General features: G+C 37.2%; 3 protein-coding genes across 3 annotated transcripts; 2 read left to right on the top strand and 1 right to left on the bottom strand.

Annotated features, from left to right (window-relative positions):
- The first annotated feature begins 1,294 nt into the window (after window positions 1-1,294).
- LOC145237883 (cuticlin-6-like) lies at window positions 1,295-4,102 on the top strand. The gene is made up of 9 exons (XM_080100872.1): window positions 1,295-1,382; window positions 1,566-1,677; window positions 1,842-1,952; window positions 2,076-2,165; window positions 2,302-2,514; window positions 2,721-2,853; window positions 2,895-3,046; window positions 3,182-3,345; window positions 3,569-4,102. The coding sequence occupies exons 3-9, from the start codon at window positions 1,910-1,912 to the stop codon at window positions 3,755-3,757; spliced, it is 984 nt and encodes a 327-aa protein (XP_079956998.1). The 5' UTR covers window positions 1,295-1,382; window positions 1,566-1,677; window positions 1,842-1,909; the 3' UTR covers window positions 3,758-4,102.
- Window positions 4,103-7,923: 3,821 nt separating this feature from the next.
- LOC145237882 (cuticlin-6-like) lies at window positions 7,924-9,092 on the top strand. Its single transcript, XM_080100871.1, has 4 exons — window positions 7,924-7,928; window positions 7,990-8,141; window positions 8,249-8,412; window positions 8,631-9,092. The coding sequence occupies exons 1-4, from the start codon at window positions 7,924-7,926 to the stop codon at window positions 8,817-8,819; spliced, it is 510 nt and encodes a 169-aa protein (XP_079956997.1). The 3' UTR covers window positions 8,820-9,092.
- A 2,467-nt stretch (window positions 9,093-11,559) lies between these two features.
- Window positions 11,560-17,424, bottom strand: LOC145237881 (sushi, von Willebrand factor type A, EGF and pentraxin domain-containing protein 1-like). The gene is made up of 22 exons (XM_080100870.1): window positions 17,417-17,424; window positions 16,928-17,001; window positions 16,722-16,848; window positions 16,448-16,551; window positions 15,920-16,117; window positions 15,682-15,817; window positions 15,459-15,610; window positions 15,223-15,392; window positions 14,986-15,136; window positions 14,725-14,913; window positions 14,413-14,601; window positions 14,144-14,332; window positions 13,938-14,058; window positions 13,705-13,856; window positions 13,463-13,632; window positions 13,227-13,374; window positions 12,934-13,122; window positions 12,669-12,857; window positions 12,438-12,558; window positions 12,216-12,367; window positions 11,963-12,132; window positions 11,560-11,811 (listed from the first exon to the last, which is right to left on the bottom strand). Exons 1-22 carry the CDS (start codon window positions 17,422-17,424, stop codon window positions 11,560-11,562), a joined length of 3,351 nt encoding a protein of 1,116 aa, XP_079956996.1.
- Between the last annotated feature and the right edge of the window lie 10,327 nt (window positions 17,425-27,751).

Here is a 27,751-nt window from a genome sequence, read left to right as displayed (position 1 = left end):
ATTTTACAAATAATATTCTGAAGTCTAGATTTCATACCAATGGTCACAACCTTTTTTCACTCGTACCCATTGAGCTGTCATAAAATTTCAGTATAACTCTTGCCTACGAAAACTGACAGAAGACGAGCCCTTATTTGCAACCTCATAGCTTACCTTAGCACACGCAGCTTATCCCGTGTTAAGAGTCTATGTTCTATGTTTAATGTAAAAAAAAAACAGTAAGATCATGCCTTTTTTGCACAAATACACAGGCAGCTCCACTGTATCGTTTCCTTCAATGTTCATTTTAACATAAGCCATCACAACCCCAAATTAGGGTGCTTTTAAAACCAGGCTGTAGTTTGAGATATAACTTGAAATCCGTTGCATTTCTTAAACAATAAAACAAACAAACAAAAAATTTGTTGCTTGCTGAAAACAGGAAGTGTACGGATTCGTTTGTGAAGCGGATCTACAACACTTTAAGTTGATTTTAAAACTGTCGATAACCTATTACCACAAAGTCAAATGTAAATTGTTATTACTTATCACATATGAATGTTAACAAAATGTTGGAAAGCCACAAAAAAGTCAACGATATGAACTCTTGCAGGAAAATAAATACATATACACCAATATTGTTAATTTGCAATTACGAAATAGGTAACGTGGTGAGACCTTGATCCGAATTAAAAGCTGCTGGTAAAATTTCGATGTATTTCGACGAACGGGACTATTTTGAAGAGAAGGACCCACAATTATCTGGGTTTCGATTCGAAAACAACGTGCTTTTCGTGTTCAGCTGGCTATAAAAGTTTGCTGTGTGCAATGATCAAATCAGTTCAAGATTTTATTCGACGTATACGTGATAACTATTTGCTAAACGTTGTGTTTCATACTACGACGAAATAACGAAAATGAAATTTATCTTACTTGCCGGAGTGTTGTGCCTTTTTGCACTCAGTGGAAATGGTGAGAATTTTTCCGTATTTTGGTCAAAAAGTGTGATAATTCTTAACATTTTAAAGACAGTTTACATTATCGATTCTGTTTCGATGGTAACGTAATTGTGTTGTTTAGTATTTAAAGACAAAACAAAGAAATGATATTTTATACTACGTCTTACCGAAATGAAACTATTATTATTTTTGCATAGCACTGAGATGTTGGGTGTGCGAAAATGCAAGGAGCGATGCTGATTGTCTGAAGAAAGGGCATCTCCAGCAATGCAATATTAACCAGGTACATAAACAAGAGTGACATATCATAAAACATATCATAAAATAACGCCATATTTTTATTTGCAGCAAGCTTGCCAAACAGAAGTTCGAAGAATTCAACCCGGAGTTTTGGTGACAAAGCGATGTAAACAGACTTTGGCCTGTGGCAACAACTTTCTACAGGTATCGCAGCTAAATATTATTTTATTGCTGTTTTTGGTTCGTGAAAATATGAATTTAATGTAGCAATTCATCAAATAATCGTATAAAAAATAATAAAAATCGTTGGTCCTTCTTTTAAAATATCATTAAAAAGATGAACTGTTCGACTATGAAGACGTGTAAACAAAGCACCTCATTTTTTAGAACACTAAACCTGCATGGTTTCCTACACAATGCAACGTAAAGTCACCAAGTTCAGTCTGTCGATGTTGCTGCAATGAAGACCAGTGCAACTTACAAATTGACTGTAATTCAGGTATAAATTTCTTACCACGCTAATGGACCATGAATACAATTGAGTAGCATTGAGCTTAATCATTGTTATACTTTGACTGTAAGAAGTTAATTGAAATGTAGGAAGAAAGAAAGCATAAGGGCACATTTTTTATTGTCATGTTAACCCAAATGTGTTTTGTACAGGGATTTCCCCATGTGGGCCATTAGGTACACCCGTCAACGGAAGACGTGAGTGCAAATTTGATGAAAATATGAACGAAAGAGGCAGTGTATGTTCCTTTACCTGCAATCCAGGTACAGTTTTTTGTTTACAAAACCTTTTTGCCATTATTCTGCTGAGTGTAATCACTTAATACGACAATTTTCATACAATGTACTTAAAACAATCAATTTAAATTCGAGAAACTCAAATTTCAGGGTATGAGTTGGTTGGAAGAAAATCAACAACTTGCGTAGCAGACGGTGCACAAACTTCGATGTGGAGCGACCCCGTCCCACAATGCACTGGTATGTTACATGCACCTTATGGCGATAGTTTTTGCCTGTGAAACAGCTTGGCACTTTCTTATAAAATCGTTAATGATCATAGACTGATTTATTTAAAAATGTAAACAATTTGATTCAACATGCAAATGTTTTTCAGAAATAAAAGAACCGTGTTCAACACCTTATCCAGTTCAAGGGGGTACTTATAAATGCTCAGACAACGAATTTAGCGTAGACAGCAAATGTGAAATCGTGTGCGATTCCCCCGACATGACAACCTACTCAAGAAGTCCAACCCATACTTTTACATGCCAGGAAAAGGCCAACGAAACAGATTGGGATTGGAGTACAAAAGACGGTTGTTGTGAAAGTAAGTACTTGCTATAATATAGATAAAAAGTACAACTATTCTTGGGCAATGACAAGAAAAAAAATCAACAGAAAAAGGAGAACAAGCTACTACAAATCAATAAAAAAAACTTAAAACATAAACCTACTATTTTGCCGGAAATGGCTGCAGATTTACTGGGCTTAGATTTTAGTTTGATAAGTAATTTTTTACATTTTTATTTTCAGAGCCTTGTCCTCCGCACGCGTTTATGGATGCCATTTTTGTTTTGGATTCTTCTCTTTCGGTGGGCCGTCAAAACTGGAAGTCGATTGTTAACTTCACGGCGTCTGTGATGAAGCAAGTAGTTTTAAGAAAAAAGTTTAAAGCTGAAACTAAAACATTCTTTTCTAATTTTACAGACAGTTTGATGTTGACTCCGACACTTCTCGTTTCTCTGTCCTGCAATTCGGATCGTTTCCTAATAGTAATTCAGCAATTGATTTCAATAAGTTTGCTGGAAACAAAACAGGACTTGTACATGCCGTTGAGACCTTTGAATTTAGAGCCGGAGGTGGGTAAAAGTGGGTTAAAATGTTACAAATGTTAAAAATGAGTACATATGAGTTTGTTTTCAATTGGTAAACCAAACTTGGTCAGTTTCTAACCAACAATTTTATGCAAAAGTAAAACATGCCGTTTTTTGCAGGAACTTATATTGGCAGAGCTTTAAACTATGTTCGCGACATACTTTTAAAACCTGAAAGCGGCGACCGACCTAACGTAAAAAACGTTGTTATTGTTGTGACTGATGGGGCTTCAGAAGACAACGTTGAAGCCATTTCACAACAGATACGAGCCGACGACGCTGTGGTAAGGAAAAGCTATTTTGTGCATTTGTGCACGCAATCTTGTTGATATGTTTAAATGCACACAGACGTTTGAATCAGCTTAATTTCCACGATAATATTTACAGTCTGCAGCAGTAAGACGATTTTAATAGTTCCATTTAGGTCTTATGTCATTTCAAAGTCTATGACCAGTATAGAGAATAGGGTTGACACTGTCAAATATTTAACCATTTACAATGTTTCAGATGTACGCGGTAGGAGTGAAACCGACTCAACGAAACGATAATTTAGATTTAGAACAACTTGAGAAGATAGCTGGCTCCATCGATCGAAGATTTGTGGTAGACGATTTCCTCGCACTGAACGAGCAGTTTACGACAACTTTGAGCGAAAGTCTTTGTGGAAGCCCTTGTAGTTTGAATATACGTCTTTGAAGTCAAGTAAAAGTTTCTTGTCCACACATTTCATAAATGTCTAATCACAAACCAAACAGCTTCCTGTATGTGAATTTTGGTAACATTGGCCTACGTGTATTTTATTTTTGAAAATGCATTCGTTTGCTTTCTTATCTGCGTTGCGTTTTCGCTCGCTACTTCATACTCGGCTGTTCTTATCGTATTTGCGTACATTTTTTATCTAAATTACATTGCAATCGAACATATAACTACTTGAATCTATTTTGTGATAAATGGTCTTGGTAGAGTGCAATTATGCAGTTTCAAACACACAACATACCGATATACATTTTTTGCATTGCATTAAAAATGGAAATAAACTACATGAATTACAATTTCTGTGATCGATTTTAAGTTGAGCTATTTTTTTGATTTAGGCTGCCTAAATTTTCCTTAATCTTTAGAAAGCAGCAAATCATAATAACTCAGTCACGACGAAGATGACATAACTATTACCATTTAACTCATTTGTTGAAACATCTAACTTATAATTTGGTCTTCGTCAGTTTTGACAATGTTCTAAACGTAACTGCCCAATAAATGGTTTGTTTGTTACTCGGTAAACAGAAACAGAAATTTGGAAAACCTGTTTTCCGACATAGCCTACTGATTGAAATTTCGACAACCATGCCACATTTGCGTGTAATTTAAAACAAACAAACTTTGTTTCCTAAAATAACTTTGGTACGCAGCAGCGTGCAGCGCTATAGTCAAATATACTTTTTAAAATACTGACACAGAGTATGAAGCCAGGCCCGAATCAGGGCCGTTTTATTCGGAAGAAACCTAAACCCGGTCCCGACCCGAACCCGACCTAAAGCAGTCAAAAACGACGTATAAACTGATCTCAAGACAATATTCAAATTAACCTGATTTGCGACAAACAAGGTCACCTGATTGGATTTACGTGATATAATGTTTGATTTCCATTACGGCAGACGAACTTTACAAATTAACCTTAAACAGCTTTAACAATAATCAGTTTTGATACTGGTCACGCAAACATCACGCAGAAGCTGAGTGCTAAAGTATTTCAGTTACATCATGGCGTAGTTATCCGTTGACCTTTTTGTGAAAACCGTGCGAAAATCACCTCGGTGGGTATTTCACCTGAGGCGGTGTTGGTTCTGATCATTGAAACTCAAAACAGCTAATAAGGTTTGGTTCAAATGAAATGAAAGATTTATTTCAAGACGTTTGTTGCCATTTAACCAATGTGGTATACTGTTTACATAAGTCACATATTTTCAAAAATGTTGACTCTATGATACATGGTTGTGTGACTGTAAGAGCGTTGAGGTGATACCAACTTTGCACTATTTATGTCGTCGGAATTAATTACGAAAACGTCAGAAGTTTTGGAAGTTGTGTGCAGTGACGTATCAATCACAACAAGCAAACCCCTATAACTAATCGATTTTAATAAAACATATTTTTGTACTATGTAACCGCTTAAATAACTACGTACGAGATTTTTGTTTTAGGCCAAACATTCTTGTGATTTAAGCGTTTTATTGTAACATTTTAAACTTCAATATTTTCCCACAACCTCATGATGTTTTGGGCACATCAAAAACAGTGACAAACATAATGTACTTTCAGGTCTTGCCTTACTCAGTTAAAAGTCCACTAAACAAAAATAAGGTCTTCGGTCTTTTGGTGCGTGACTGTGACATCATACCTTCACAAACCAGCAGAGTTCCCCACACTTTGCACTGTTTTTTTTTACAATTTTAGTTTCGGTACATAAGTTAATTTTAATTTTATTTTAATCTGAATTTTTTTTTAAATCAACGCAACCGAAACCTACTCAACTCAACTCAACCTACTCTTTTAGGAATACGAACAACAACGAAATCGAAAACACGCCAAAATAGAAAAAATCGAATTGGTATCAAGCAATAACTTGTAGTTTCGGGAAATTTTTCACTAAGATGTCGAACGTCAATGCGTGCGTAACGTACTTTCGGCTACTATTATGACATGACTATAGCGGTCATAACAGGATTGCTGGCCCAAAGCGATTTTTGTTTTTGCCTCCAGGTGTTTAATTAGTTCTTCAAAACATGCCTTAAAATTTTTTTGATTCCAAATTGAGAAACAGATCCGAATTCTGGACTGAAAAGAAATGATACTTTGGGTGGACTGTTAAGCTAATAATTTTCGTTTTAAACACACCGATTCTTGGATTTGCTTTATTTTTTTGAATTGAAACATTTGCCGTAGACTTCCAAAAAAATCGGTATTTTACAAATAATATTCTGAAGTCTAGATTTCATACCAATGGTCACAACCTTTTTTCACTCGTACCCATTGAGCTGTCATAAAATTTCAGTATAACTCTTGCCTACGAAGCTGACAGAAGACGAGCCCTTATTTGCAACCTCATAGCTTACCTTAGCACACGCAGCTTATCCCATGTTAAGAGTCTATGTTCTATGTTTAATGTAAAAAAAAACAGTAAGATCATACCTTTTTTTGCACAAATACACAGGCAGCTCCACTGTATCGTTTCCTTCAATGTTCATTTGATCATAAGCCATCACAACCCCAAATTAGGGTGCTTTTAAAACCAGGCTGTAGTTTGAGATATAACTTGAAATCCGTTGCATTTCTTAAACAATCAAACAAACAAACAACAAATTTGTTGCTTGCTGAAAACAGGAAGTGTACGGATTCGTTTGTGAAGCGGATAAACAACACTTTAAGTTGATTTTAAAACGCGTTTAAAACGCATTTTACCGTATTTTGGTCAAAAAGTGTGATAATTCTTAAAATTTTAATGACAGTTTACATTATCGATTCTCATTCGATGTAAACGTAATTGTGTTGTTTAGTATTTAATGACAAAACAAAGAAATGATATTTTATACTACGTCTTACCAAAATGAAACTATTATTATTTTTGCATAAACCTGCATGGTTTCCTGCGCAATGCAACGTAAAGTCACCAAGTTCAGTCTGTCGATGTTGCTGCAATGAAGACCAGTGCAACTTGCAAAGTGACTGTAGCTCAGGTATAAATTTCTTAGTACGCTACAGAATTGTATGTACACAATTGAGTAGCATTGGGCTTAATCATTGTTATACTTTGACTCTAACAAGTTAATTAAAATGTAGAAAGAAAGCAAAAGGGCATATTTTTATAGTCACGTTAACACAATTGTGTTTTGTACAGGGATTTCCCCATGTGGGCCATTAGGTACACCCGTCAACGGAAGACGTGAGTGCCAGTTTGATGAAAATATGAACGAAAGAGGCAGTGTATGTTCCTTCACCTGCAATCCAGGTACAGTTTTTTGTTTACAAAACCTTTTTGTGAACATTACGCTGAGTTTAATCGCTTAATACGACAATTCTTATACGTTATACTCGATAAATTTAAATTCGAGAAACTTAATTTTCAGGGTATGAGTTGGTTGGAAGAAAATCAACAACTTGCGTAGCAGACGGTGCACAAACTTCGATGTGGAGCGACCCCGTCCCACAATGCACTGGTATGTTACGTGCACCTTATGGCGATATTTTTTACCTGTGAAACAGCTTGGCACTTTTTTATAAATTAGATAATGATCATAGCCTGATTTGTTTACAAAATTGTAAACATATTGATTCAACATGTAAATGTTTTACAGAACTAAAAGAACCGTGTTCAACACCTCATCCAGTCCAAGGTGGAACTTATGGATGCTCCGACAACGAATTTAGCGTAGACAGCAAATGTGAAATCGTGTGCGATTCTCCCGACATGATAACCTACTCAAGAAGCCCAACCATACTTTTACAAGCCAGGAAAAGACTAATCAAACAGATTGGGATTTCAGTACAAAAGACGGTTGTTGTGAAAGTAAGTACTTGTTATAATGTGGATAAAAAGCACAATTATTCTTAGGCAATGACAAGAAAAAAAATCAACAACAAACTACTACAAAATCAATAACAAAATCTTAAAATATAAACATACTGTTTAACCAGAAATGGCTGCAAATTTACTGGGCTTAGATTTTAGTTTAAATTTTATTGCATTTTTATTTTCAGAGCCTTGTCCTCCGCACGCGTTTATGGATGCCATTTTTGTTTTGGATTCTTCTCTTTCGGTGGGCCGTCAAAACTGGAAATCGATTGTTAACTTCACGGCGTCTGTGATGAAGCAAGTAGTTTGGAGAAAAAGTTCAAATTTGAAACTAAAACATTCTTTTCTAATTTTACAGACAGTTTGATGTTGACTCCGACACTTCTCGTTTCTCCGTTCTGCAATTCGGGTCATTTCCTAATAGAAATTCCGCAATTGATTTCAACAAGTTTGCTGGAAACAAAACAGGACTTGTACATGCCGTTGAGACCTTTGAATTTAGAGCCGGAGGTGGGTAAAAATATGTAATAAAGTTATAAACGTTAAAGGGTTTTGTTTAAAAAAGGTAAACCGGCCTTGACCTGTTTCCTAAATCTTTATAATGTGTTATTTTGCAGGAACTTATATTGGCAGAGCTTTAAACTATGTTCGCGACACACTTTTGCAACCTGAAAGGGGCGACCGACCTGATGTGAAAAACGTTGTTATTGTTGTGACTGATGGGGCTTCAGAAGACAACGTTGAAGCCATTTCACAACAGATACGTGCCGACGACGCTGTGGTAAGGAAAAGCTATTTCGTGCACGCAATCTTGTTGATCTGTTTAAATACACGCAGACGTTTGAATCAGCTAAATTCCTGCAAAAATATTTACAGTCTGCAGCAGTAAGGCGATTTAAATAAATAGTTACATTCGGGTCTTGTGTCATTTTAAAGTCTATGACGAGTATAAAAAATATGTTGACACTGTCAAATATTTAACCATTTACAATGTTTCAGATGTACGCGGTAGGAGTGAAACCGACTCAACGAAACGATAATTTAGATTTAGAACAACTTGAGAAGATAGCTGGCTCCATCGATCGAAGATTTGTGGTAGACGATTTCCTCGCACTGAACGAGCAGTTTACGACAACTTTGAGCGAAAGTCTTTGTGGAAGCCCTTGTAGTTTGAATATACGCCTGTAAGGTAACACAAAAGTTGCGCCTGTAAATCTAGTCTTGAAGTTTAGGCCAAGTTGCGTTTTAAAGTAAAAAGTTTTTCTTTGCATGACTCATCTCAACTGTAGCGGTTGCGACATAGTTTGTGCAAACTTTGCAATATTTGTTTACCAAAATAGCTCGGTTATGACTCGCTAGCTCAAAGGCTGCGAGGAAGTTAAAATGCATAGCAACCAAATCCCACTGTATTGACAAATCATGTTCGGACTTTGTAATATTTCCTGTCGCAGTTAATTAGGATGTAGATGCGACTTTGTGATCTGGTGTTTATGTGCTTTAACCGTATGTTTTGTCTCGTGCTGTGATTGGAAACTGCTTTGTGTGGGAATTTGTGCAAGAGCCAATCGCAAGAGCACATGTGTACGATTTAACGCCTTCATCCGGAGTATATATAAAACCGCACTCGTTCATTTCGATCTTTTCTCTTGCCTCTCTTTCTATCCCTTTCCCTTCTCCTGCAATAAACAAACGAACCGAAGTGCAAGACACGTGTGTGGAGTTTCCAGGACTCCGGTCCTGACAAGCTCAGGAGCTTGGGAGGTTAAGGACGGTGGTATACCTCTTTAATTTGTAGTGACGCGGTTGTAACCTTGAGACTCATCAGCGAACATTTGTAGTGACTCCGTATATAGCTTGTACCGAAACAACTTGTTTAACACTACACAACGAAATGGCTTCTTACATGTAAATTTAGGTAGCATGTGTTCGCTTGCTTTCTTATCTGTATAGCCTTTTCACTCGCCCTTATACTCGGTTGTTCTTATCGTATTTGCCTATAATTTTATCTGCATTGTAATCAAACACATATCTGCTTAAATCGATTTTGTTGTAAAGTGTCTTGGTACATTGCAATTGTGCAGTTTCAAACAGACAACATACCTGTGTATGTGTTGCGTTGCAATATAAGCGGAAATAAACTGCATGAAATTAGAATTTCTGTGATCGATTTTTGGTTTACCTTTTAATAATTTACGAAAATTTTCATCAATCTTCAGAAAACAGCAAATCATAAAACACAGCTTCGACGGAAGTTACATTCTTCTGTGTGTGTTTTTTGCTACCAAAGAAAATATTTTCAATAGAAAAGTTTGTCGAGTATAAAACAATGACATGGTTTTCTTACAATGAAGTTACAAGCTTAGCTGAATGCATGGCATGCGTAAAGAATAATTTATTACTTATATACTATACTGCTAGACAGATTACGGGCCGGATGATTCTCTATGTGAAACCGATTTGAATAGATTTATAAACTAAATCCAAAGGGAATGTTTGAAGTTCAGTACTTTTCTTTGAGTCAAGTTGAAATAATTACGACAAAAAGATTAGGCCTACCCGATATACTTCCGTTACGACAGACGAAGTATAGAAATTATACTGTAACAGCTTTTGCAACAGTCGGTTTTCATATACTGGTCACACAAACAAGAAACTAAGTGCTTGGGTATCTCAGTTACGTCATCGCGTAGTTATTCGTTGATCCGTTTCTGAGTACTGTGGCAAAGTCATCTCGGTGGGTATTTCACTTGAGGCGGTGTTTGTTGTGTAGACGTTATATTCCGTAAGCTGGTGAGGATTATTAAAACTCGCAGGAAATAAATTTGTTTGAAATAAAATATATGATTTATTTCAAAATGGATTTTTGGCCATTTAACCAAGGAAATACACTGCTGACGCGACTCTATGATACATGGTTGTGTAATTGTAGGGGCGTTTAAAGGTTTCATCAACCCTGCACTAATAACGTCGTAAGAATTCGAAAAACGTAATTACAGTATTGGATTTACGGATAAACAAACTCGTCAGTATTAATCGCTTGCCTCCACAACAAGCAAACCTCTTTAACTAATGAATTTTTTAAAAAACTTATTTTTGTACTGTACCAAACGCTGAAATAGACTGTTACGTATGAATACGTTATATTTTGTGCCTAAAATATTCGCGTTTGCTTCATCAAGCGAAAAGCAAGTTGCTTTGGTCGAACCGATGGTCCGGCCAAGCACGAAAAAACAAAGAAACGCCCGATGATGAGTTTTTAAAGTATTTGTATTCAAATAAAACTCTACCACCATATCATGCTAACACTGTTGTCATAAATACGTAAAAGTAAAAACACAAGCACTGAAAAATAACAAATTGTTTGGCAAGCAAAGAACTAAAAAAATATTAGGGTAATACAAATAAATACAACAAGAGGTATATAATTAAGGAACCTAATTAAACAAAACAAAATCGGATGTCTTAACAACATGGTTAATTAAAACGAACGCATTAAAAAAAATGTAAGTTATGTTAAAAAAACACAAAATATAGTTCGAATATTGCGTGCGAAATTGTGTATGTGAAAAATCACATTCAAGCGTTGGAAAACATTTAAATTAAAGAGAAAAAATAGTTGAACTTTCAGTAAACAAGAACTTAAGCAAAACGAAAATTAAGTTATAAATCCATCTGTATTTAAAACTAAGCTTATTTCATAGATAGGCTAAACACATATCCACAAAAACAGAATATAAGTTAGTGTATCAACAAAAGCACGAGGAAATCAATCTTCACCTGAAGTTTCTTGAGTTGTTGTTTTTACACCATTATTTCTGGTGTGCAGCTCCTAAAAACAGAATCTGTTTAACAAATATTCACATTTTTAATCTGTTTCACAGTTTCGACACTTTATTTCTACTGACTATGTTTGACAAACAAATGCCACCTATGGCAGTTCCAAATTTCCTTGTTGAGATTTCAACAAAAACTTGGCAACCGTATAGTTTAGATGTGCATCTTTGCCGGTTCCAGATGCAAAATACTGACCTTTTTCGCAAATTGCTCCACCAATTTGCTCTGCTAGGGCCTGGGTTAGTGTGTCAAAACCTTCCTCTTGATAAAACGTTCTCTCTTGAGATCCGGAAATTTCGAGAAGCTTGTCGGGGTCCACGTCAAAACCAATACCGACTGCGTAAATCTGGGCAAAACAATACGCTTTGAAGGGCAAGTTTAAAAACAAACATTTACACAACATATAAAGCAAACGATTACTCAATTTAAAGTTACCGATTGGTAAATAAATTATTTTCGAAAAAAAATATCATACAAAAGCATAAGAATGAACTTACCAGTGTTCCCTCTTCTTTTAGTTGATTTGAGATTTCCTCAACTGGACTGGTAGCGTCGGTGTCACCATCGGTGACCACAATTAGAACCTTTTGGACTCCATCTCTCTTGCCGTTTTCGGACTGGAATATTACATCCCGGGCGTGCTGCATTGCTCTTCCGGTCATGGTTACTACAGGATTAAAAATATTCATTTAAATGTTTCATTATTGGAAACTATTCGACAAAACTATTATGGTCAGTTTTGAAACTTACATCCAGCGTGATATCGCATTGTGTCCAAATCGGCCAATAAACTTTCCTTATCTTGAATGTATGAGTTCAGCAGGATTTGAGAACCTCTATTAACCCGAGTATCATAGCTAAATATGGAGAATCGTGTGTCGTCATCGGCCATTTCGAAAGAGCTGAAATGTAAAAAATATAATTAAATGTTTGCTCGTTTTCACAAAAAATATGAAAAGTAAATATTTGTACCTGATTATGTATTTTGCAAAGCTGATCATTTTAGGCCAATTTGCCCTTCTTACAGATGAAGACGAATCAAGAACGATACAGGCATCCATACGAGCGTGTGGGGGACACTTTTTATTTTCGTCTGTGAAAAGTTGACAATAGTAAAAGATTGGTTGTGCAAAATTTGCAGTCACACAAAACACGCACTAATTGATTGGGCAACATTCGAAGAACCAAAAGCTAAAAATTTACCTTTTAGACATTCTGGTGTCACTGAAGACCACTGAAGTATGGAGTTTTGCTTCTGGCAAGTTGAAGAACTTTCGCCTTGTAGAGTAAACCCTTCGTCACAGGAAAACGTACAGGTGCTGTCTAAATTATTTCCAGATGTGCAAACCACTTCACCGTTTTGTGGCACAATTCTGACATCGCACTTTTGAACTGAAAAATCAAACAACAAATTTGTGTTGCGATAATTATTCAGAGTAAAAAGCAATAACAAAAAAAAGCAATTTACCTTCAACACAAGTCGGTGTGTTCGTTGTCCAGCCCATTCCGGTGTGTTGTTTTACGCAACTCGAAGCAGATCGGCCTTCTAAAGTGAACCCGGCATCGCACGAAAAGGTACAAACACTATTTAAGGCTCTTCCAGCGGAACATATCATCTGACCATTTTGTGGTGCTCTTTGTGCGTCGCATCTTTCGTCTGAACATAAATATTAGACGATAAAAAAATCCATAAAATGTAAGATCATTTTTATACACCAAACCACGAGGATTTGAACGAGGTTTGCATTGTAATTTACTGACCTTTGCAGATAGCTTTTCCAATGGCACCAGCTAAACCAATGTTAAGGGTTTGGAAACCTTCTTCTTGATAAAATGTCCTCTCCTGGTTTCCAGAAATTTCAGCAAGCTTGTCAGGGTCAACATCAAAACCAATACCGACTGCGTAAATCTAAACAACAACAAAACTGTTGTCTAACAAAGGTATTTTATAATCAAAACTATACATGCGAATTTTATAAAAAAAGCTCGAAACTTACCAGAGTCCCTTCGTCTCGAAGTTGACGTGCAACATTTTGTACTGGACTCGTAGCATCGGTATCACCATCAGTAACCACAATGAGTACTTTCCTTACACCTGCTCGTTGACCGTTTTCGGGTTGAAATATGACATCACGGGCATGTTGCATGGCCTTTCCAGTCATGGTCACTACATAAACAAACAAATCACATAACAAAGGTTTCACAAAAATCAAAATCCAAAATGAGAAATGATGCTTACATCCCGCGTGATATCGCATCGTGTCCAACTCAGCCAACAGTCCAGCTTTGTCTTGAATGTACGAGTTAAGCAAGATTTGAGAATCTCTATGCACCCTGGTATCGTAACTGAATACCGAAAACCGGGAGTCGTCATCGGACATCTCAAAGGAACTGAAATGTTAAACCTTGCAGTTAGGAACAAAATATTTCCCACGTTACTTTCCAACAAAATTAATCGGTAATGGGCCTTACCTGATAATGTATTTGGCGAAATTGATCATTTTTGGCCAGTTAGCCTGTCTCACAGATGACGATGAATCAAGAATAATGCAAGCGTCCATGAGTGTGTGAGGTGGACAAGCCAGAGTCCGGTCTGTAAAAATACAGGTTTAAACAACATTCCAATCAAACAACCATAATTTTCTACGTCATGTGGTGATATGGATAAGTGTTGCTACCTTTAACACATTTAGGTGAGGTGGAAGTCCAAGCTGCGTCGTTGTTTGTTTTTAAACATGTAAGGCGTTTCTCCCCTTCAAGTGAATATCCTTCATGGCAAGAAAATATGCAAATGCTATTTAATCCGTTGCTGGCAGAACAAGATATTTCCCCGTTCAAAGGTGCGGTAAGATCTTCGCACTTTAGAACTGAAAATGTATTGTGTTAGTTGAGCACGATTAAAATTTGCCGGCGTTGTAAGAAATCAAATTAATTTAGCTAAAAATACCTTTCGTGCATGTGGGTGTAGCTGATGTCCAAGTAAGATCGGTTGCTTGTTTTGTGCAAGTTGTAACAAATTCGCCCTCCAGCACGTATCCATCATCGCAAAAGAATGTACAAATGCTATCCAAGTCGTTCTCGGCGGAACAAAGCATATTGCCGTTGGGTGGCGCAACAACGTCGTCGCATTTCTGAACTAAAATTCAAAATGGCGGCGTTCAATTTTATGGTGCAATTGCAAGTGTTTGTTTAAAAAAAGAGTTTTGTTTTTTCTTTATGTTAGTAACTTTTATGGCATAACACATTGAATAGTTCATACCTTCGATGCACAACGGACTATCTGATGTCCAAACAGTTAATGAGTCTTTTTTTGTACACGTAGAAGCCGATTGACCCTCCAAAACAAATCCATCGTCGCAAAAGAATTCGCAATCACTACCCAGGTTATTGTCAGCAGAACATTTCATTTGTCCGTTTTGTGGAACCGTTGGTGATTGACATTTTACATCTAAGACCAATTCAGGGTTAAAAAAGGATGGCTGGTAAACTAAGGGCCATCTTCAGAAAAACAATCATTTACCATTATCGCATATTGCTCTTCCAATGACATCTGCCAAATTCTGATTCAGTGTGTCAAAACCGTCTTCCTGATAGAAAACGTGCCCTTCCTTGCCGGAAATATCCACTAACTCGTCGGGATTCACATCAAAACCAATACCGATGGCATAAATCTAGTAAACAAAATATAATGCTCAATAATTTGTCAAACTTAACTTACTTTTATGCCAGTTGGTGCATATTTTAAAGAAAGACTAACCAAGGTGCCTTGGTCTCGAAGCTTCTGCGCTATTTCCTTAACAGGGCTGGTAGCATCACTATCACCATCAGTGACCACAATTAAAACCTTTTTGACTCCTGCGCGCTGACCGTTCTCAGGCTGGAATATGACGTCGTCGACGTGGTGCAAAGCTTTTCCGGTCATCGTTACTGCACGACAGAAACTTGTTATCTTTTAATATACCATCAGGGAAGGTATTGGTCTGTAAAACGTACGTCCTCTGTTATATCCCATTCCATCTAAGTCTTCCAGCAAGCCGGCACTGTCAGCTATATACGAATTCAACAAGATCTGGGAATCCCTGTTGACTTTTGTGTCGTAACTGAACACTGAGAATCTCGTATCGTCATGAGACATTTCAAAGGAACTGTAAATGAAAACAAGTTTAGTATATGATTGGTTGGCAAACAGTGCAATTTAATAAAAAAATTGTAATACCTGACGATAAATTTAGCAAAATTTATCATTTTTGGCCAGTTTGCGCTCCTAACTGATGATGAGGAATCGAGAACAATGCACGCGTCCATGCGAGTGTGTGGTGGACATCCTTCTGGATTGTTCGGCGGTATGGGAACTAAATCATCCAAAGAGTTAGCATATATTACTCAGATAACCCATCAATCTAAGGTTATATTGTTTTGTCGCTAACATCAGTATGAGTGTTATGTAAGCTTACCAAAATCGCATGCCGGCGCATCATTGCTCCAACTTCCAATCGCATCACCGTCATTGTTGTCGATGCATGTAGTGTTGCTTGCCCCTCTCAACGCGTATCCCTCATCACATACGAAGTTGCACACGCTCTGCACATTGTCGCCGATTGTACAAGATACGCTCCCGTTGCCCAGGGCGGGTTGTGCACCACATTTGATCGCTGCGATTAAACACACAGCATTGTTTTCAGCTGCTCAATTTTAGCCAGGGTAAGATGCGAAGGAATGTACTTAAGGCCAGCTAACGTTCGACAAATGGACAAAAAGGAAATTACTTTGGCTCACTAAAACTCGGCTGCACAGATCGGATTAAGCTACCGGTTGTCCAAAGTGTGTTTGTTGAAGTGTTTAGGCAACGACCGTCTCGTTACTGTATAATCGTATTAAAGGCAACAAAGGCGTTTTCTCTATTTTCTAGTAAACTATGCGGAGCCTCATTTTTCACCCAAACAGTAATAAACTATGGACAATGCGACGACGCCTCAACTTACGTTGGCACGCTGGTGGGGCGTTATTCCATAAAGCAATGTTTCCACTTTGACTGCAAACTGATGTGGCTGACCCAACAAGGCCATGACCCGAGTCACAAGAAAATCTGACACGAATAAACAAAAACTAATGAGAAAAAATTACAACCAATTTGCACAAATACATTTCGTTTAAGTTGATTTTTTTTTGAACAATTATACTTTTTGTGATGTTTAATTTTACATTTGGCGGAAAACCGTTTATCGCCTTTACAAGCTTATAATCATACGAGCATACCTGCATACGCTTCCGACTAGGTTGTTGTTGTCACATATAACCTCACCATTTGACGGACTCACATGACGTGGCGAACAGGTAACTTGTTCACAGCGTGGGACCGAGTTACTCCACTGTCCATTTGCACCTACCAAAATACAATGTGTATGTAAAGCTATACCATCTTTTTTGGTTTTGAAAATTTGTTCATAACCCTAAACTCTTACCACAAATAATGCTGCTTGCACCGTTCAGGACGTATCCAGGCTCACACTCATATATACAATTGCTGTTGCGTCGTCTGAAAATAGCACCCGAGCACGATTGAAATCCGTTTTGGGGAGCTGATACTAATGGGCACCTTATTGCTGAAACACACAGAAATTTATCTTTATATATATATATATATATACTGAATTTGTGTATGTATAAAGTGCGTATACCTTGACACTCCGGAAATGAATGGGACCAGGCTGATCCAAATGGTTTTGATGCAATGCAACTAACAGTCGCTGAGCCAATCAGTTCAAAACCTGTAGAAAATAAACTTTTTGTAACTTTGCTCCCAAATGTTCAAAAACGTTTCCATTGATAAAATGTTTATTCATTTAAATGAAACTGTTCAAAAATATTTGCAGATTATCCCTTTTCTAAATGAGTCTCACCTTCATTACAGGAAAACTGACAAGTGGTTCCGCGTAATGTTACGTCTTTACCGGAACATCTCCGAGAACCGTTGTCGGGAATTTGAGGTATGGAGCATTTTGGAGACGCTATAAAACAGTTGAAAATAAACCACATACATTTCTAGAACCACATTTAAGTATAGCTTGACCTACCTGATTGGCAGTTTGAAAAGGTATTGCACTCGTCAAATCTACAACAGCACGTACAGTGCGACGCCGTGCTGTCCCCGTTGCATTGAGTTGGGAACCAAGCGGGTCGGCTGTTCTGTTGTTCAAAAATAATCGAAAGTTTGAAGCTTGTGGTAAAAGAAAAGTGGGTATATTGAAAGGCGAAAGGCGCGAGTTTGCGCTTGGGGGAGATGTCGAGATTACTGTGCGGCGCTTTGTTCGGGCTTAGGATCAAGTTTGCGGTGGCACAAAACCATAGTTGGCGTAAAACTATAGGTTGCCTAAAAAATACACTGAAACTTAAAGACCTAAAGAAAGGCTACAGTACAAAGTCTGCCCAATAGTATAGTGAATGTACATGACAAATATTGTTTTTGCAAAGGTAAAATAATTACCAAAACAAATTTTACGCACCTGTATGTTGTTGTTGTGACAAGCATGGGACTGTTTGCACTTTTTAGTAAATATAAATCCACGGTCTATTTTTCTCACTACAGTTTCACAAGCTTCCTGTAGCACAAAAATTCCTCATTATCGAACTGTCCTCTCTGAGTAATCACACAATAGCGAAACAACGCATTACCTGGTTATCCATACACTGTTGAACCTTTCCTCTTGCGAGACACTCGGTGTTGCTGATGGCGTTTTCACAAACCCAACATCTTATAGCTAAAATATAACAGTAGGGTGATATAAAAGCTATACTATCGTAAAAGTTAAATTGTAATCTGAACTCATTTGCTGTGATATAGTAGGCTACATCCAATGTTCGTAATCATCATTCTAAAATTCAAGCTTTTAATGATATCCAACATTATTTGTCCATGCTTACCTTGACAAGACATCGTAAGTACAGCAAAAGTTGCAAGCTTCAACAAAACCCTCATGTTCGGGCGCATGTTTCGTTATTCACGGAAAAATATGATACGAATCCGGATCGGGCGCGAACTTTTATAACGAAGCAACTTTTTCGCCGCGACCACGTTTCCGCGGAGCGAGAAAGAGCGGGCAGTGCGCCACACGTGAAAACACATACACCTGTGACGCAATGCCAAACGTGACGCGTTGCTAATTCTTCTTCTTTAATGCAAGATGTGGCAAGAGGAGCGCTGCCTGCGAAATAGCTTCGAACTATTCGTGACGGCACCCTGCCCACGATGTTATCGTTTTCATAAATCGTCGAAATCCATTTGTCATGTGTTTTTGCTCTTCGCGTGAGTCATTGTTTAAAGCAGCGAGTTGCCTGTTGACAATTGCAAGCAAACACAATGCGGAAAAAATTGTGGTAACATACTCTCGGGCCTTAAATGGTTTATTTGGATAGGCCGCTAATATGAGCGGGCAACAGTCGGCGATTGATACAACGCTTAAGATCAGATGGCCAACTTCAATTAGATGAATAAATTTGAAACGAACGGCAAGTCAAACTACAGGCGTCTCGCCAACGATAAAGATCTTTCATACATCAGGTTGACGTCGGACGCTTTCTGAAATCGGGGTAAAGTTTCTGCCGCGAGGGAATTTTATATAGCGCCTCCGTGCGTCACCAATATATACTTGTCCCAACCCCAAGTTTTCGTGTTCCTGTAGGAATTTTCGGAAACCCCATCTTTAAATATTTTTGGTTCGATATTTTCTCCTTCAATTCCTCGTCTCAAATCTGTTTCTATTATCGCCACCGGTGATACAGAGTTATTTGTCTGTGGTTAATGGTAGTTTTACCCGCGCACATTGGTATGTGCGTCCCATGAACAAGTATCACGTGCAACGGCAGGACAAAGGATCGATTACAAATCCATTTGCGACATCCAATAGCATCGACAAGCACTTGAAAATCCTCGTAGGCGGTATTGACATGGAGAAAATTATAACCGCATCTCGTATTGCAACAAACGATAAATGTTCTCGAGTTTGTTGCTTAGTCAACGGGCACGTAGAAATAGTTTGGATCTGAAAATAGGTTTTGAGCAATACCAAAATTAAACCACTTGATATCGGGGAAGTACAAATGGATTACAGAAACCTAAAAAGAAACGGTAAATTCTCTAACAGGCTGAATCATTTCAAACAAGATACAAATACGTAAAAGTGATTACACATGTGATTGTGTACTTGCTTTCTATAACTATATTGCATCAACAGGTAGTTCCCTTGGATATAAGTCTACAAAAATTTTGCTCCGCCACGATTCTGGAAGTTTCGTTTACACAGCTTCTCTGGAAGAGGTGTTCTCGCAATAGCACAAATCGTTATTCAAATTACTTACATATTGAAATATTTGAGTGGTTAAACGTAACATAAGTTATATCACAGATGTCTGTAGCAAATTGCCGTTAACCATAAGTCAGTGACCTTCGTTCAAACATTTCTTGTTGGCTAACAAGCGACGGATTCAATTAAGGTGGTTTTGCGCAGTGTTTCGTGCGTCGATCGCATTACGTGTATTGCGGACCACTAGACTTCACACAAGTAAAACCATTGTTTGAACTGATGTTAGAGTGACAACTATCACTTAGTGGTTTTGGTTTTGGGCGAATAAATCATGCTTTCAGCTTTGCGGCAAAAAAATGTCAATTTTCAGTTTAAACAGAAGCGTTTACTAATTCGCTGTATTTACACTGAAACAAGAATACTATGTCTTTTTTTACGGAATGTATATGTTTTTGTGCGGTATTTTAATTGATTCAGTACGGTTAGGTATGATGCCAATTGTTTAGTTGCAATGTTTTGGCTTTACTTTTGAGGAGCATATAGCAACAAACTATCTGTTATCGCATGTTGACCGATAAATAGCAAAAATCTGTAAATGTGTAAATATGGTACTGGCAGGTGATGTACTTGCACGATTTTCTGCAAAATAAGTGGAGACCAAAATGGACACAAACTTTGCCTTAAGCTACATGTAACTGTTCGGTGTTTAACGTGAACACAACGCAACTTAGTGATTCGGCTTAAACAGAAGAAAATTTCACGGTGATGTAGTCATATCACAAAAACGCATCGTGGGTTTTCTGCCATGAGTTCTCTGCTGCCAACATCTTACTTTCCGCAATACAATGTTGATTTGTGTAAAACATTGGATTAAATTTGTAATTTTTCATAACATGGCACCCTAAGTGTACATCTAAAGGGAAGAATAGTGAAGTATTTAATTGGCGCGACATGACACATGTGTTCCTTGGGTTTAAAAATTGACGCCCAAAACGTTTTTTAAGATGACGCCAGAAATTGTCAACAGGATGACGTACATGAATAAGTGCAGCCAAGCAAGAAAACTGTCTTTTATCGTTCACAATTTATCGGTTTTAAAGAACCTAAAGAATCAAGCTTCCCGGATGAATGAGATGGTCGCATATTTCCAAAAAATATCATTTTTACTCGCAATAGCAAAGTCCATTCATTTTGTAAATCTTCTTGTTTCTAGGTTCCATAATCTAAACCGGATATAAAATTCACCACCAAAAATTTCCGTACGTACTGCATAATTTGTTGCTAACGACGTCTGCGCTACTTGTTGTCGTCTCGACTGTGGTTTTGTCAAGACTATAGAATTTCTCATAAAGCGCAAGTAAACATTGCCTCGGGGTAGATTAGGAAATATTGTTAAACATATAATACATCGTAAAGGTGATGTATTGCAAGTGAAACATGTGGGTGAGTTCAGTGGCCGATGACTCATATACTTATGATGTTAAAAACCTGCATCGATTTAGTAACGGAATCTGTTTAACATTACTGGATGTCGCCACAAGCGTTTGTCTTTCACGATGGCGCTTATGTTTGAACAGAATTCGATTTGAACAGAAACAAACGATTGGGTAAACCATCTCTTCCAATACAAAGTTTAAAATTTTTCAATTTATTGCAAATCGCATGTAGTTTTGCAACGTAAAGTTTAAATTTGAAAAATGGCCGAGTTAGTCTTCAACCGTAAAAAAAACTGATGCATGTGATAAGCTTCATGATACATGTATAACCTATAGGTTAGCGTGGCGCGTTAAAGAGATCACTTAATTATAGGCAACTTGGTTGTTTATTGTCAGTGGTAAACCTATGGCGTGTACAAAACTGGTTTGGTGGGATTTATTTTTGTGAAAAAGTTTGCATTTAATTGGGATGAGGCTGGTTAGTAGAACCAGTCATTTTTTTAAAAAGTTGAGAATTCGTTGCGCGTTACTGTTAACTTCTATAATAACGGAATCAACTGTGCTGTACATTTTTAAAATACTAAGTTATTTCATTGTTGTTTTGTTTAAGTAAGAACGCACATCAACACAAGCCAGCTGATCAAAGTTTGACATACAGCCTACCGCAGGTAATTACCTTTAAATTTAATCCCGTTATATTCCTAAACAATTGTCGTTTAAATCCTTAGTAAGTCTAAATGCGTATTGCGAGAAAACACACAAAAAAGGTCAATCTGATTTGTTCCTTATGTCTAAATGCGTGTGGGTTCCCAACCAAATGTGATCAGAAGAAAACGCTTTTAGAAATGGATAAATCCCAGGGTGGTGTTAAATGTATGTTGTAATTGCGTTTGCGAACTTGTTTGTTTCAATAGAACTTCTGACTTCTTTTACTTGTCATAAAAAAACAATGTAATTCCACATTTCTTAAAAGATCAGTAAAAAAAAGATAATCAAAATGTTATCTTTTCGTCTTGATACTAGTGATCGTTTTAAATGTACGTCGATAACATAAAGCCATTTCAATTTGACGCTTAAACGAATTAAAGATCCAGAAGTACTTTTTTCGGTTGTAATATTGTGCCAAGTTATGCGATTGGATCACCTCCAATCCTATCGTTAGCATGAGCCCGAAGACTTCGTCATGAAAATTGGATTTGCGAATATGTAATATACAAGCGAAAAAAAATTGACCATACGTCTTCGGCATAACATGAGCGCTACAAAGGGTTCAAACGCCTTCTGAGTGTTTGATTTCTATAACTTTGATATAATTTGCTAAAAATAGGTTTAAAAAACGAAAAAACGGACGTTTTGACCTTTTGTGGCGTGGAATACTGACGAACAGGTTTGGAGCGATGGGTAAAAGGTGTCGAAAATTACATGCTGTCAGTGCCAACACAATTGTTTTCAGATTTTGCAAACCAGGCGGTGTGATGTAAAACAAGCCAAATCTAGCAATTAACTTGCTTATCTGACACATAAACCACAAATCGCATAATTGTACCTTTCTTTGTTTTAAAGCATGCATACCACCACTTTTCACGAGCAAGATATTATTTTCTGAGGTTTTGGTTTTAAAAAAAACAGGTGGCAGAGAATTGTTTTTGTTTTTTCTCCGCTTGCATGATAAGTAATGACGCACTAATGAGGCTTTACGCTGACGTTTCACCGGACGTTTATACATGTCGTCCTGACAACAAATGTTCACTGTATCGATGAAACGAAGGAGCCGAGATGTCGGCGTCGTCGCTACAAAACACCCGCTTGATAATCCGATTATTTAGTTCTGGGAGCCTCAAGGAGGTGTTGATTCTTGTTGCCCTGAAAAGTAGCGGTGGATGCTAGCGGTATTTCCACGCAGACAAAGTTGTTACGACGTCACTTACATTCCATAGACCATCGTGGAGAATTGTAAATGATTTGCTCTGGTTTCGGTAACCACTTAGCACGTCAATAAGGGTTTATTGTGCGTGAACTGGTAGGATGTCGATGCGAAAGCTAGAATCGATAAGCAAAAAAGAGTAAAGAAAAAAGAAAACAACTATTCTATTGCCTGTTGCTCATTTATCGAAAAACCGGACTGTGTTTCTAATTGCTTCTTAATGCGATTTCCTGAAGGCGTTACCTTAGTTGCGCGAAGAATTGAATCTCGAGGATCGAAAGATGCCCAATATAGCTACTAGAGCTGTGGGACAGGAAAAACCCTAATTATACAACAGCAAAAAGTCATTTCTGACGTTAAAAGTATGTCCTTGTAATGATGAAAGAACACTTCATTCGAGAGGCCTAAATCTGGATTTTTTTCGCTAATAACAATATTTCACACAAATTGCGATTCATGAGCTCCCACAAGCGGCACGTTTACAAAAATGTATTCAATACAACAGTTTTAAGCCACCGATCCGATAAAGCTTACAGTTCTGCAAACCATATCAAAACGGGCAAAATTGGTCACTAAACCCTGATGTAACATTTGAATACAGGTTAGCTCGTTTGGCGATTACATGTAAATGAATGCATTGAAGAAAAGTGTTTAAAGTGACAAGTAAAAGTAACTTCTGCGACGATTGCATTTTTAAACCAGGCAACAGCATTTAAAACTACTGAAGACACCATCGTAAGATGCAATGAATCAAAAACTAAACAACCAATTGAAGAGTTATTTGATGAAAAAGATCTATTGTTTGTTTATTTATTTATTCCTTTGAACTATTATAATAAAGATAATTATCTTTAATGTCATTTAATGTGAATGACTCTATTTTAAACAAATTCCCTAATTAACAATTCAATAATAGTCCTAATTTAGGATTTAAATTTTTATCATCGTTGTGTGTGTTCTTCCTTCCGGCGCTTGAAACTATCCGACAGGGTTTCTTTCGGTGGTTTCTTTTCCTGTCAAACCCCACCCTCTTTCCTAACACGGGTGGTTAGTTTATACGGCCCCCTCGACTGGTCCCGCCAACGTTCCCTCCCCAGTCGTGTTAACCATCACTGCGCCAACCTCAATTTCTTGTGAGCCCCAGTCACATAACGCTTTATAATACGGTGTAGCTGCAGCGCGTATTGGTATCATCCACCAATTGTGCCCTTTACTTTTTTGCGCTTAATAACGTTTTAACGTTGCGCAGCTATTTCCGGCTTGGTGATTGTTTTTAGTGCTATTGTGTCGCTATGTTTTCTTTCACCAAGCGAAATAAACTCAACTCAAGTTTAGAAAATTTAAGAATAGCTCAAAGCTTTAAAAACCACATCTTTAACTTATTGTAGCCTATGTTGAACTCATTAATCTCGTTTTTTCCATTTTTTAGAAATAAAGAGAATGACCTCATTCAAACAAAATGTATATTTACTTCGAAACTCAAGCAAAACTGATTGACAGAAATGTAATGATCATTTTACCGCCAGCATTTAACATGGGCATCCTACCAAGATATTGGCTGATTTAGTTAATAATTGGTATGAATCGTGAATTGAAAGTGTATGTTTGATCTAATTTGTCCTACTGGGCGCATTGTGGCAGTTTTATTTTCGCCATAACCCCACTGAATGTCACCAAATAATCAAGAATTTGTGCAAAAAAAGCTTTCGTAACCATTTTAGCCTTTTGTGGCGTGGCTAAAACAGGTGCCTAAAAAAATTAAAATTTACTGCCCAAAATGCAACAAGCATTCTCTGTAGTTCCCCGGGCACGAGAAAGACGAAAGTTAAATATTGTTTGGCCTATTTAAGTTAGGGTACGGTCGAAGCAAATTTGGCTTTATAGGCAATGCGCCGTCAGCGACAACGGATATGCGGTAAAACCAGGCTTGAATCCGAAAGCGTTTTGGGTGAAGGAGGGTTTAGGGTACAATCCTCTTAAGGAACAAATATGAAATTAGAAATAAAATGCTGAACGTATGCTTACAGTTGAAAAATCAATTCTTGAATTAGTGTTTTCCACCAATTAGGCATGTTCCAGATCGCCCAGCAGGTTTCGGTGATAATTTTACACAATATAGAATGGCCAACCAAGTAGCTATAAGGCACAGTTTGTTGGTAGGCACCAGTGGCCAAGTACCTATAAAAACGTTTGTAAAAATCAGGCTTAATTAACGGGTATTGCAATACAATATTATCAGACACCTCAATGTAAGGTACCTGAAGGTATATATAGGCCCGGAAGGTAATAAGGCCCACTACTCATACTTTTTGGTATACATGTAAAAATGTTTCCGTTTCGATATAATTTTTAGATTTATTCAAACTTACAATGATTTGGAAAGTTTTGGACCTGTAAGTTCTGTGTATTAGTTTCTACGACCAATCCAAATTCAAAAGTGTTTTTTTACAGCTTTTTATTATTTTTTTTAAAAAATTTCTTACAAAAATAAAAAGGTTTTGTTGTCGAAATGAAATCTTATTAGGATATATCAGAAAGGGGTCATTTTAGCTCAATTGGAGCGTTATCCAATCTGAAAAAAAGAATTACCTCAAATGAATTTTATTAGGGTTTTGTTTGTCAGCCTTTGCTGGCAATAAGGCCCAACAAATTTTTGTCATTTTCCATAGTGTTTTTTATAGCAAAGGCGACTGGTATGCAAAAATCGCTTATTTGCTTTATTGGAGAGATGAAAGTTCCAATAATAAGTCTTTTTTTAAGTTTCTGGAATGTGATCTTTCATTTCGCTTTATTGGTGATCGACTGTCAAGTGGTTGTTTATTCATTGTTGTTAGTACCTTCAGATTAACAGTTATATGTCTTAAAGTTAATAACGTTGCTTGGTTAAACATGATTTGGACCGACGCAAAGCATAAATTAGTCTGATTGATTTCTCGACCTTAAAAAAATACATAAAAATGTTGGGCCTAATTAACAGCATAGGTATGTATTAAGGCCCAAGTTTTTAATTTTTTTAAACTGTCATCATACAAAACTAATCTTGCAAACGCCTTCAAAGTCTGATGGATGATTACAATTGACCGCTACAAGCACCATGCCAAATTTGGGCGGAAACTATTGAATGTTTTTTTAGTTATGCGCAATAGTTTTTTAAGGGGCCTTGTTACCTGCAGGTACCTAAATTGCAAGTCAAATTTTGGTGAAATTGTCTTTTTCCAATGTATGTCAGCCTTGGTGATTCTTGGCTGAAACAATCGGAGAAGTTTTCCAAAATGTGATTTGACTTTTTATCCCTACATTAATAGGCATGATACAACGGCGGATTTAATATCAACTTGCTGTAGAGCTGGAACTCGCTTTGGTCTTTTCTGTTTTGAAATATAGGTTTACACAATGCTTTCTTTACAAATAAACACAAAGGGTTATTGTAAGTTTTTACTTGGTAATATTTTTCCCCTTACCTCTTCCTTCATACATTTGTAGCAAGCCAACGAATTGTTGATATTTTAAAATTCAGACAGGCTGGATTTCCAAATCCATACAGAAGTAGATCAATTGATCTGGCGCTTGTGTAGTCGATATTTGACATTTGCTTTAATTTGAAATTCGGTACAAGCCAAATGCTTGTTTATCGCAAAATCGCTTTGTGTGTGCATCGGCCTACGGGTGGTTTACAGGTTGTAAATCTTGTTTGAGCGTTCAGGATGCAGTAATGAAAGAAAGAGAACAACAACACGGGTAATCCCAGCAATCACTGTCCAACGCCTAAACGCAAAGTATAAGCGCTATCACATGAGATTATCACCAAAGAATAAACAATGAAACTTAGGCACCTTGGCTAAACCCAACTAAACGTTATGGAGGACTATTGCAAACTAATTCACTATAGAATTAAGCAATTCACGTTTAGGAGTCGTTAAACACACATGTACAAATCGACTCACCAATATAAAACGTCAACACGACAAAACATACCTTTCTTCCAAGCAACCTACGGGACACCTTGCTCCACGAATGCCAGAAACGAAAAGAACTAAACCACATTTCGTTCTCAGACAAAACTGACAGTTAATTGTTACGTCACACAACGCAATAGATTACAACACAAGTTGTCGTAAGAAAAAGCGGGAATTAATAGAAATCAGCAATTATTGGAAAATAAGATATCACAGAGCAACTACACTATATGAACCATTTGGAATTTGGATGAACCATCAAGTGCCCCCTTTGCCCCTCACGTGTCGGCGCCCATGGTAGCGATTGAAGAATGTTTTTCCGTTTTCTCCTTTTATCATTTAAAAGGCTGCGCTAAAGAGTATCTTTATTTATGTACTTTATAAATGCTTAAATTCGGCAAGCATCCCGCGACGCAGTGCTCCGAACCATAAAATAACCAAAACAGCCAATCCCACAAAAAATAAAAAGCTGCAAATGTTTGACACTTGATCACGGCAGCTGTGGAAAAAAAAGCTTTTTTTTATCCCAACTAACTTACGAAATATTTTGCAAATCATCATCATCATCCTTTTTTATTTCCCAAACCAAAAAATTGTTTTGACAATTTCGAAAACTACTGATTTAACAAACCAAGATATTACATATATCCAAATATGTGCAGCTTTAGTG

This window comes from Phallusia mammillata, chromosome 7, assembly GCF_965637545.1.
Source record: "Phallusia mammillata chromosome 7, kaPhaMamm4.hap1.1, whole genome shotgun sequence".
NCBI classification, from domain to species: domain Eukaryota; kingdom Metazoa; phylum Chordata; class Ascidiacea; order Phlebobranchia; family Ascidiidae; genus Phallusia; species Phallusia mammillata.
Note: the sequence above shows the minus strand (reverse complement) of the source record. Positions and strands in the feature narration are given on the sequence as shown.